Genomic DNA, 12,492 nt, shown 5'->3' with positions numbered 1-12,492 from the left:
GACGTTTGTGGGTCTGGGGACAGTCCTGAGAGGGAAGAGCTGAGCTGCAGTCCCCTCCAGCCCCACCTTCCCCTCTGTCCCACCCGTCTGCCCTGCCCCCAGCCTCCCCTGCATTACCTGCTCGCCCTGCAGGGCCTGGTGGATGGTGAGACTCCGGTTGTTGTGCATAGTGAACAGGATGACTTTGCCTGTGTGGTTGAACCGGGGGGCTCCGGCCACATACACCCGCCCCTGCCTGGAGGACACGACCGATGTGACTGTGTACCCTGCCACGGGAGAAAACAGGCTGGTCTCTGGCCCTGTGGCCTGGCAGACCTCACCAGGGCCCTGTGTGTGGCTCAGCTGTGCCACAGGACTGGCCGCTGAACAGAGAGCATTCAGACCAGGCCAAGCATATGTGATACCACAGGGCAGTAGTTCCCAGGTGCAGCTGAGGAGGCCTGGAAGAGGCAGGGCCGGTGAAGGGTGGGGAGAACTTACTGCGCCCACCCCTTGCTTGAAGGCATCAAGGAAGCCAGGTGGGGCCCCTAATAGGCATTGCTGACCTGGAACATGCACATCACATGCTTCACCTGCCTCACAGGTGAGTGCATGATGGAACAGGGAGGAAAGAGAAAGGCAAACCCTAGCCCCATTTCTTTTTATATTGGGCGGGCTTTGTTTTTGATCCCCACCAATAGTCTCTCTGGAGATCAACCAGTGTCCTCTTCATTACCAGAACCCCCTGCTAAGTGGTCCACCGAAAACTGAAACGTTGGCTGTGCAGAGGCGAGGAACTGCTCCGCTCGGGGCATTTAGGTGGAGTCTCAGGGACTCCTGCAGCCCCAAAGCTTTGCAAACTCAAAAGAGGGAGTGACTAGGCTTCTTTCAGTGCACTCAAAAGAGAAAGAGATGGAAACCCAGAGGCTCTTTGGGAAAGGCCACCAATCCGTGTTCTTAGGATCTGTGCCTGATCACTGTGACTTTCCAGTCGAGCGCCCAGCTCTGGGGAGTGACTGTGCAGCATCTTCAGGCAACTCTCCTGAAAGTGGGGCCCCGGAACGTGTGCAAAGCCGAGAGTCTCACTTTCTGCCAGGCAATTGGATCATGGATCCCAGGTTTTAGATGGATGTCAGGCCTTGTTGGCAGTTCCTGGGCAGTTTCTGTGGGATGCATGTCTCCTTCTGCCATGTATGCATGTCTGTGTGTGTGTGTGTGTGTGTGTGTGTGTGTGTGTGTGTGTGTGCGCGCGCTCGCGCCCATGCACGTGCGTGCGCCTGTGTGTTTGTGGGTAACACTGTCTCTCGGGTCACTGGCTGCTTCCAGTCTGGCTATGGGATGCACAGAGGAGCCGATGCAGTGGCCGGGAGGGTGGGTGCAGTAGGATGGGCTACTCTGGTTCCAGACACACCGTGTTTGGCTCTTGGAAATGTATTCTGGGAATACATTTCCCAGAAGCTTGAAAGGTAGATGAGACCACGATATTCCATGGCGGGTGGCTAACGTGGCCGTGTATTGAGGGTAGGGCGGGGTTAGGCTTGTGGTGCGCAGCAAAGCTTTCTTCTGAGTTGAGCGCTCAGTGGCACTACTGAAAATGTTCTCAGCTGGCCCTGGGCATTTGGGCTCCCTCAGAAGGAGGGACAGTGGTGGTGGGAAGGTCTTGGGGGCTGAGTGTCCTGGGGGCAGGCGTGGGCTGACTCTCAAAGCTCCAAGCTGCGCTGAGAGAGAGCTTCCTGCTTCCCAGCCATCTGCTGGCAGTGGTTTCAGTTCCCATGTGACTCCTTGACCAGTAGGCGGGGACCCCCCGAAAGCTGGACAGCCTCCCTGAAGGGCTGACAGGAGGACCCGTGGCCAGAAGTCCATAAGCTTCCCCAGTGTGGAGGCGGAGAGCCTGGCCGGCCTGTCTCCTTCCCCAAACTCCCCCTCTCCCCTGGGGCACACTGGGAGGAATCTTCCAGAGACCCCAGACACTGCCCTCGCTGGACGAACCCCCAGAGGGAAGAGGAGGAAGAGAAAGGCACGCCCTCAGGACTCACACCCAAGGTGGTGACTATAGTTAAGGCGAGACAGTTGGGCCTCATGAAGGCCCTTCATCCTGGCTCTGCGCCCCCCAGGATCTTCCGGGAGGAGTGACCTTCCCACCGCAGAGAGATCCACTGCCAACTCTGGATGGCCGAAGTTCACGGAGAAGTGGAGTCCGAGGCTGCATTAGTGATGAGTAACTTCACAGCTGGTGAACTCCACTCAGAAACTCAGAAGGACTCACAGACAATGGGAGCCCTGGGCATTTGCCCGCCAGCCACCCTTCAGCTCTGGCTCTTACCCAGGTATGCGCCGTGGTTCTTGAGCTCCTCGGGGAACTCCTTCAGGTAGGACTCTCGGAGAGGAATGACCTTCCCACTGCTGGTTTCCTTTAGCACAGCTCCATTCCAGTCATAGGCACCAACGGCTCCCAGCAGAATCCCGTCCTGACATTGGGAAGGGGATGCACATCAGCTCGTGGCCCCCAGGTGCCCCTTGCCGGGAAGCTGCACCACGTCCGCAACCATGAAGCATCCATCTGCCCGTTCCCTCTGGCACCTTCTCCTGGGTTTGTTATTTAATAGCCCAACTTCCAGCCAGGATTCTTGGCTTTTGAAGGTGCCTAGGAGCTTTGAAGGAATGTTCTAGAAACAAACTCCAAATCCAGGACCAAAGCTCCATTCCATTTAGGGCTTCAGAACCCCTCTAGGAAATCTCTTGTCGCCATCCCTTCCTTCTGACACTCCTTTAAGTGGTGTCCCTATGCTTTTCCTCCTTCCCATTCCTTCGTAGTGTCTGAGTTGCTTTCCTGAGTGTGTAAATCCTACTTCTTAATTTCTTCAGTAAAAAGCCTCTGTGTGTCTATCTTGTGTCAGATACTTGCTTGGTGCTGGGGATACTGTCCCTGCCCTCACAGAGCTCACAGATACTAAATAAATATACGAATAAACATAATACTTGCAAACTGTGGTAAATGCCATACAATGAGGGATATGATAAATGTCACGGTGAGGTTGAATTTAGATTGAGAGGGGGCTCAGGAAAAGCGTTTTGAGCAAGTGATGTTTACCCGGACACCCGGAGGGATGGGATTTCTTTCTTTCTTTTTAGCGATATTTAAGTTAACTAAGGAAATGGAAAACTATTATGACTTAAGCCTTCATTCTGTGATTTGCGTGTTTGGACAAGTTTAGGCAGACAGCAAAAGCTCCAGAGGTCCTGCCACCAAACCTACAGCATTGTGCAAATGCCCTGAGGCTGGAGAGAGTTCAGAGCCTTTGGCTTAAGGAACTGAAAGCTGTTTGATGGGGCTGGAGCCTTGAGTAAGAGGGCAAGGTGGTTCAATATGAGGCTAGATAGATAAGCCAGGTCCACATTTGTGACAGCCAGCACCCCAAGGACAGGAGCTTGTCTTTAGTTGCAGGGTAAGCGGATGCTGCAATGCCTGGGCAGGAAGATGGAGAGCTCTGGCTCCTTGAGGGGAAGACTCCAGGGTCACTTCCGAGGACTGGGTCCACTCACTCCCTGGGTTGCCCTTGCACCCTATCCCCCCGGCCCCCAAACCATCCACATAACTAGTGGGTATAGGAAGACAAACAGCAAGCACTCAGAAGAGGAAGAGAAGTGACTAGGGACAATGAAGGGCTGAGGAGGGGGCGTGGAAGTAGGGAGGGGCTGCCTTCCTGGGTCGCCTTGGTGATCCTGTGCCAGAGGCATCCGGCTTTGCCTCCCAGCTTTGGGCTGTTAAAGCACAAGCTGGTGAGGTCACCTCTCTCCCACTGAGCCCTCCTTCAGCCCAGCTGGTCGGTGGGATTTGCGGTTTCCCCACCACTTGCGGTCCAAGGCACTCAATTTCTCCTTGCCCCCAAAGCAATGGTGCCAATAGAAACATGTGACTCTGGCCTTGGGACAATCAGAGCCATAACTAAACACACAGGCGGAATCCTCAGGCGCTAATTTCATTACTGGCAGTGGAGAGGGCAAGATTGTGAACCATAATAAGCTAAGCTTCCTTTTCTCATTTCCAAGGTGTCACTTTAAAGAATAACATTGATCATATATAAGGATTTAAAAAGTCCTAATATTCTAGAGGTAGAACTGACTGCTCAGACAGGATGTTTTTACAGCTATAAATAAGCTGCTCTTGGGTGAGTCCGATGTGCTGGGTTGTGTTTAAAGTCTCACTTTCTCATTAGCTTTCTCCCTCCCACTCTGTGTGCCTCAGCCTGGGAGAGTTTGACAATCTGCCGGGTCCAGGATCCGGGCCAGGGCCTCAGGGACTCGTGCCAACATTCCTTGCACGTGGGGTGTGCTCCATTCTTTGAGGGACCCTTTCTCATCCAGTCACTCATTTGTGAGAGACAAGTGGGACAGATATTCATTATCTGCACTAGACTAATGAGCACCCGAGGTTCAGAGAGGGAAAGGGAGTTGCCCGAGGTCACACAGCAAGTCAGAAGCAGGGCTGGGACGGGGCTGGTCAGAGGAGAAAATGACTATCTGCTTTGCCAGAAGCCCCTAGATTCTGCTTCTGATGCAACAGCAGACCAGTCTCTGCTTCACAGGGAGGCCTTTGAAGATGAATGTCTGGCTTTGTAGATGACCGGAAGCCTTTGCAATGTACTGAGAAGGGCTAGCTCAACCTGGGTGCCTGGGATTCAGCTGGGGAGACCTCATGCTGACTCACCACATGTGGGGCTGGGGAATTCCATCGGGATTTCTGCATTTGGCAGCACTGGGCAAGGGTGAGGGTCCCAGGCTCTCACCTTGTGCCATTCTACCCGGCAGTGGCTCTAGGCTTGCGCTTTAGTGGGAGGCCATTTCCCGAGCAGGGTCTCCTGGGGGCCCTGCTGTGCGTGGAGAGAGCGCACTGAGGAGTGGGCGGGCTGAGAGGGCAAGCCACGGCCACCAAGGCAAACCTCAGGTTGTCACAATCTTTTCCCAGTTGGGGGAGCCCAGACATTTTGAGTTGGGAAAAAATCTGGAAGGGTGGAGCTGAAAAAAGGACGAAAGCTTTGACAGAAGAAGACAGGCATGCAAGCCCAGCTGGAAAACAAACAGCAGGGCATCTGGGGAAGAGCCGTTTCCCATGCCCCGGGCCTGGCACCGGCTCCCTGACTTACGGCCTCCTTTCCTACGAGGCCTCTGGGGCCCCCACCAGATATTACCAGGGTGTACCTGGGGGGCCTTACACAGATGGACTCTTGGCACCAGCTGACTTTCCTGGTGCTCTGTGAAGAAATGAGGACACAAGCTTGGTGGCCCTCAGGAGGTCTAAGGCCAAGTCTGTGCCCTCCCTGAGGACGACCTGTACCTGTACTTGCCTGAGCCTGGCACTCACTATCAGATCCTACCAGCTCAGCTCTCAGCTGCCCTCTGACCAGCCCTGCAGCAGTGTTACCTTCCCAGCTGAGCTGAATGCTCCCTGGTATGTGGCCATATCTCCCCAAACTCCATGTTCCAGCTAGTCCCTGTCCCCAGCCAGGGTCGGGTCACATCCCCAGCACAGGAAGCAGCATATTCTAGAACAGCGCTTCCCAGCTGGGGGTGGTTTAGCCCCCCAGGCAGTATTTAGCGGTGCCTGCAAACAGCTCTGGTTTTCCCAGCTGGGGGTGGTGTTGAGGTTACTATGGCCTCTGGTAGGTAGAGGCCAGGGATGCTGCTGAGCACCTACGACACACAGGACAGCCCCACAGCAAAGAAGTAACCAGCCCAGGGGGTCAAGAGGTTGAGAATCCCTGGCCTGGGGGTTAGAGCATGATTTCTGGTGTCAGACGTTCCTGAGTTCCACTTCTAGCTCCAAAACTTCTAGCTGTGTGACCCTGGGAAAGTTCCTCACTCTCTCCTAGCCTAAGGGTCCTCAGCTGTAAATAGTTTTGTGGTGAGAGCTAGCATTTTGAATCCTTGGCAGGGCACCTGGCAGCCAATAAGGACTGGGTACATAGTAGTTCTTCTCATTCATTAATTCACCCATAAAGCACTTCCAGGGAGGCAGGAGTCAAAGAATCAGATCTCACAGTCAAGTTGGACCTACATATGAGCCAGTACAGCTGCCTGTAAGGAATGATCTGATAGAGGCAAGGACAACTTATTTTGAGGACCCACTGGAGGGGGTGACCAGCCGAGGGGGTGGGTGGGTGCATGGTGGAGTTAGGAAAGGATTTTAAGAAAACCTTACTTATTAGGAAGTCTCGAAATGCACACTTCCCATTCCAAGCCTCAAGATTCAATTCCACACATATTTTTCAGACATCTGCTCAAAGACTGAGGTTCACAGAGGTTAAATGATTTGTCTGAGGCCACACGGCCAGGCAGTGCTTTCCTCTGGCCTGGTAGTAACGGAATGAGAACACCAGATGCTAGTAGTTCTTGGCACTGGAGAGGCAGGACTGTGGAGGCAGGTGGAGGTGGCCCCTGGTGGTTCTGTTCACAGGGAGACCACCTAGAGGGCACCGAGGGCTGGCCTCCTTCCCCAGCCTCCCTTGCCTGCGTGTCCATCACCAGAGTGGCCATGGGGCGGGCAGGACTCTGTTCCCAAAAGCCCCTTCTAAGGCAAATGCATCATTAAGACGGTGGGTTATGCTTTAACTAGCTGCTCAGATTCTCTCAGTAAAAGATGTTTCCAACAAGCCTAAAGTGGAGCCTGAGGAAGGGATGAGTGCCCAGAGGCTTAGATGGGGTTGGGCAGGAAAGATTCAGAAACAGGCCTGCACCGTTTCTGTGGAGAGGGGGGTCCCGCACCATTCGCGGTGCTGGAGGACAGTGGTCAGGGCACGAGGAGGGGGCGTCGAGAAGCGGATGTGGGGAGCAAAGGGCACGCTGTTACTTGACTACTCATTCCAGATCAGAGGCTGGGTTATTTCTACTCAGAGGTCCTGGAACAAGGCTCAGGAGTGAGGTGCTGGGCACCAGGGCACAGCCTGAGGACATGGGGCTGGGCTTCGGAGGACCTCAATGAACCAGAAATGATTCCTGCCACCAGGAGTCAACTTGTAAACAATCCAGAACAGCATGGTGGCAGACTTTGGCTACCATGTCCTGGCCTCATATGGGGGCAGCCCTGGCTGCCTGCCCCAGAGCTGGCAGGGGCAAGAGTCCACCATCTAGGGCTAAGAGGACTCAGAAGGGCTTTACAGCCTTTAGGTGTCAACCCCTCATTTCACCATTATGGATGAGTTTCTTTTATTTTTGATTGAATCAGATATGCAAAGCGAATTCAAATGCAAAACTCTTAGGAAAGATGGCAACTTTAAGGCTTCAACAGCTGAGAACCTTACATAATAGCCAGTAACCTTAGCTCTCCCGTCCATAGCCCCAGGAGGGCTGCTGAAAAGGGCACAGGCTGAAGAGGCAGCGGGTGGCTGGGGCTGTTGGTCTGGGAATAAGACTCACCCCCAACCCGTCCCCTTGGCTTGTTTCAAATGTAACTGAGGCTGGGCCTGCCGGACCATCAGTGTCTAGTTTAAAGGAAAAATCATCTGTTCCCATCTTGGGTGAGGGGTCAAGTCTTTTGTGTAGACAAGACCCACCCTAATAAAACTGCTTCCTTCTGTAAAATTTTGGCATTGGGGAGATTTATGGAGTGCAGTGTAGGAGAGTCCATCACGGAAGGGGGCTCCCCTGCAGCTCCATCCATCACCACAGGCATCAATTATATATGGTCCTCTTCCTTCCTTCACACCTTGTGGCCCATAGGGATTACAGACTTAGAGGTATGGATCCCTTCTGCAAGCTTTCTGGCAGATTCATGCAGCTTTTTCTTGGTTACCCAGCTTGACAGGGAGTTCATCACCTCAGCAAGCAGCCAACACTAACAGAAGCCACTCCAGCTCTTAGCGACCTTTGCATTCATTTCCAAATGCTAATGGAACCATTGGCTTACAAATCCATTCTGAAATGTGGCCAGGGACCCATAGTTAATTTTCCTGATGGTAATTTCTGGAATATTCTCTTTCCCCTTTTTGCTAATCAGGACTAGAGTTTCCTGGGGCTTCAGGTCCCTGGGTTTTCCCAGCAGCTCTGAACTTTGGCCATCAGCCTGGAATGCAATGCCTGTGGCCTGGAGCTTTAGTGCATCCGGAGGCCAGGGAATGTTTTGGGACCTCCTCTCCTAACCTGGGCTCTGGTCCTTCCTTCCTCTTGTTGCTTTCACCCTTCCTAACTTGAGGGCTTCTTTCATTGCTAGGTAAGATGGCAGCAGACCAGGTTATCAGACCCTGGGCCTTTCCTCTGCCATTTGTGAACATTCTACTGGGTCCTTCCCCTGGGACTAGGGATCTTTCCTTCTGACAGAGCTCAACAGGCCCAGGGCAGCTGAAGACCTTTTCAGCACGTTTGTAGGAAACAGCTGCCTGAGGCTGTCTGTGGAGCATTTCCAGGGGAGATGGAGCCCAGGGGTTCACACAGGAGATGGACTCACTCGGGCTCAGGACCAGTTCCGGGCAAAGCTGAAAGGCCAGACCTTCCTGCCTCCAGTTCCCAGAGAGGTCCGACTGACCCTGAGAGCTGCGGGGTTGGACTCCGAGGGACGGGACAGCTGTGGCCAATTATTTTATTTTATTTTTATAATAAATTTATTTATTATTTTTGGCTGCATTGGGTCTTTGTTGCTGTGCACGGGCTTTCTCTAGTTGTGGCGAGCGGGGGCTACTTTTCATTGCGGTACACGGGCTTCTCATTGCGGTGGCTTCTCGTTGCGGAACACGGGCTCTAGGCGTGCGGGCTTCAGTAGTTGTGGCACGTGGGCTCAGCAGTTATGGCTCACGGGCTCTAGAGCACAGGCTCAGTAGTTGTGGCACATGGGCTTAGTTGCTCCACGACATGTGGGATCTTCCCGGACCAGGGCTCGAACCTGTGCCCCCTGCATTGGCAGGCGGATTGTTAACCACTGTGCCACCAGGGAAGCCCCCGTGGCCAATTATGATGGCACCAGCAGCCTGGAACTGAAAAACCTCTGTGCTCTAAAATAGCAACCCAATGGTCAGTCACAGCTCCAGACAGCCCACCATCATTGCACAATTCCTTTGGATTTGGAAGGATTTTATTCATTTAGAAAAATTTTTTAAAAAGTATAAAAGAGTCTCAGATTCAAATGTAATCACTGTCTCTTTCAAAGTCCTATCAGATAAAAACTTCCAGATGTCTGTCACTTGGAAACAAGACATGGGGTGATAGAAGAACTGGGGTCTGTATCTACAGGGTGGGGAGAGGCACCCTGGTTTCTCTGATTAGGAGAAGAGAACAAGAGTTGAGCACATGGAAGAAGCTGCACAGGGCAGCACATGACCTTGACCTCAATAACAAGCTGGGGCTCTGAGCTCCTGGTCTCTCCCCTGCAGTTGGGGAACTCATTGATCCTGCAAGGACTCAACTGGTTGACACACTCTGCTGCTTGGGCCACTGTCAGGGTTCAGCTGAACTCCCTCGAATCCTTGAAGCTTGTCTTAACCTCCCTTCTCTTTAGGTTCCCTGATTCCTGGGCACACACAGATCACAGTATTAGAAGCAGGAGACTGAACTTACCACTTAAGAGTCTTTCTCCCTGACTAGACTGTGAGCTGCTGTCAGCTGAAATGTTACCTTCGTCTCTCTCTATATTGGGTTGGCCAAAAAGTTTGTTCGGGTTTTTCCCTGTGATGTTACGGAAAAACCCAAACAACCTTTTTGGCCAACCCAATACATCCCCAGTGCCTCGCACAGAGCCGGGCACACGGGGAGATGCTCGAAAAATGACCTCGGAATGGAAGATGGAGACATGGGACATTCACTCTCTCTTGTTGTCCCCAACATCAGGGCTGCTCCGAGACCCGCTCCCCAACCCTGTCTGTGCTCAGACTTCCCCCAGGCCTGTGCACACAACTTCCTCTCTTCTCCTGCTTGCTGCCACCCATGGCTGCTGAAATCCTTGTCCTCAGGGGCCTGCCCGAGTGCCAGCCTCCCCCGATCCTTCCCTGACACCCCTCTCCCCTAGCCTGGGCCTTTCCTTCTGTAAGATCCCGATCACATGTTGCTTTAATTAGTGTTAGATGAGTCCAGGTGGTTCCCCATTGAGCAGGGGGTCTCCACAGGGGCTCCACGGATAGGGGGGGGCCTCCTGAAGTTGAATGCCTGTACCCAGGAGAAGTCTGTAGTTTCTGTTATCTTACTCACCAAGCTCGGGACTGCTGTTCTGCATTGTTTGCAAACTGACTCCTGTTTGGCAAGGATAATTTCTGCTTCCTTTTGATACCTTAGTTGCATTTGACAAATGCTTGTTGGATTTAATGAAACTGATTTTCCTTGCTGCATTTTCCAATCAGCCCTGACCCCAGAGTCGGGAGACCAGGGCTAGTCCAGCTGGAGCACAGGACTTGCCGCCTGACCTGTACGAATGGATGCCCTCGTCCCTCCTGGTACTCAGCCCCTTACCCTCAGACTGGGAGCTCCTTGAGGGCAGGGCTCTCACCTCTGAACCTCCTGGCATCCAGCACAGGGCCCAGCACAGAAAAGGCACTGAAAAGATTTGCTGATATAACCACCTAAAATGGGACAACTATTACCATCTGCCTACTTTGCAGGGCTGTTTCTGAGCATGAATGAGGCACAGAAATTTTCTTGAAAAATTAAAGTGCTCGGCACATATTACATGACTGTTATCAATATAGGGCAGTTATATTTATATTTTGCTGTATTCAAGCAGGCACGAGACAGTCCAGATGCAGCTCAGGAAACGCTGAGTGTGAGTCGCGTTTCCATCCATCTGCCTGCTGTCTGCTGTGCATCTGTCCCCCTCCCTCCGTTTTGGGATCTCTGACTGAGGCCCCCTTAGATTCCAAATGCTCTCACGGAGCAGCTGCTCGCTGTTGGGGAGAGAGCATGAGACTAATATTTTTCTCACTTCTGTCACTTCAGCAGGTCACTCGACCTTCCTGGGACTTGGCTTCTTTATCTGGAAACTGGGAACAAGGAATCTTGCCCCGTCCACCTCACAGAGGAGTTGGGAGAATTCGGTGGGTTACTGAAAGTGATATATAAGTGGGATGGAGTGATAGGCCTTTTCTGGCAAATTAGGAGGCACAAGTCCACTCCCATGGGGGCCAGCCTGGGCAGAGCATATGCACGCAAACCCAGGACACCTGTCTGTCCAAAGCATACCACGGGGGCATGTGCTGATACCGACAACCCAGGCTTTCCCTGCATGGTACTCCCAGGCGGGGCTATACCCCAAACAGCTTATAAAGCATGCAGCTATGGACTCCTCTGCCCCTCTGGCAATCCTATGAGGTTTCAGCCTCATCTTGAGAATCAGAACCAGGTGAAGCACATGCCCCAGACAGAACATGACACTTGTGACGCCATATGTCTGCTTGGGACCTCTGCAACACGATGCTGAGTCCGCAAAGAGAGAAGCCCACGTGGGCTGCCTTCCAGAGCACACCTGGCACATCTGGACACCCTCCCAACATCGATGCAGGGCCGTGCCCCTGCACACACAGGCCACCTGGGGCATGCAGGGCACTATTACAGCCCAGGCAAGTGGTTTTGCCATGTTGACCTAGTTTTTGCATGAAGTTCTATGGACTGAATGGGACCCTTGGTCCTGGGGGGGACACGTCCCCATGCACGGGGGGGCTTGAGACAGCTTATTATAAGTTGATGACCTTGACATTCCACAGAAGACGAGAGGCAGAGAGACCCCAAGAAAGAGAGAAAGGGGGATGAGAGACAGCCCAAGAACGGCGAGATGATGACCCAGAGAGCTGGGAAGAGTGAGAGGGCAGGAGGGCAGCTCTAAATCCGTCCTTACCTCCACTATGTGAGAGGAAAAGCCCGTCTGTGACATCTCCAGCCCGAAGGAGGTTTCATTCTTGTTGGTGCCTGAAACAGAGGGACAGAAAGATGTTAGCTCCGCACCTGATTTCTTAGCACCAGACATGCCTGCAGCTCAGTCCCCCGCACCTGTGACCCGGAAGCACTTGCAGGGAGGTGAGAGGGGGCCCCGGGCCTGAACCAGCTCATCTGCCCCAGCAGCAGGCACCTTCCAGGTGATCGTGTAGGTTTATTATTAGCAGCTCACTCCCTGCTGAAAAGGACTTGAAACGACTTATATTACAGGGCATGCATACTACAGGGATGTCAACGTAGGGGAAAGATCCAGAAAAGTGCACGGAAAGAAATAATCTGCATTGTTGGCAAGAAATGGAATTTCCCACTTTGTTCATTCCTACTGTTCACCAGATTTGGTTCCAGATGCTTCTGGATGGTTCCCAAATATCAAATTGACCCTTAGGAGGAAAACCTGTCACCACCACAGATTTGCACAGGAATCCCATGCATGCTGAAAGCTCCTCCCTGCACAGGGCCTCCTGATGTGTCATTGGAGCCAATGTTCTCGTCACGCAAGGCGACCACTTCGCGAATAAACTCACTGATTTGGACGTTTAATTCTAAGGTGAGGGTCAAACAGGTTCATACTTTCTATTCCTTTATCATGGGTTATGAGGGCTTTTCTTC

The 12,492-nt window shown here is 52.8% G+C and overlaps 1 protein-coding gene across 1 annotated transcript in view; it reads right to left on the bottom strand.

Annotated features, from left to right (window-relative positions):
• Positions 1-12,492, bottom strand: part of ITGA11 (integrin subunit alpha 11) — a 134,011-nt gene that overhangs the window by 31,993 nt on the left and 89,526 nt on the right. Inside the window, exons 10-12 of the mRNA XM_007445599.1 lie at positions 11,786-11,856; positions 2,303-2,447; positions 118-266 (exon numbers count right to left, since the gene is read on the bottom strand). Of these exons, the coding sequence (XP_007445661.1) occupies positions 118-266; positions 2,303-2,447; positions 11,786-11,856 (365 nt within the window). The remainder of the gene's footprint in view (positions 1-117; positions 267-2,302; positions 2,448-11,785; positions 11,857-12,492) is intronic.

Source organism: Lipotes vexillifer, unplaced genomic scaffold (genome assembly GCF_000442215.2).
Source record: "Lipotes vexillifer unplaced genomic scaffold, Lipotes_vexillifer_v1.1 scaffold972, whole genome shotgun sequence".
Classification (NCBI taxonomy): Eukaryota; Metazoa; Chordata; class Mammalia; order Artiodactyla; family Lipotidae; genus Lipotes; species Lipotes vexillifer.
Note: the sequence above shows the minus strand (reverse complement) of the source record. Positions and strands in the feature narration are given on the sequence as shown.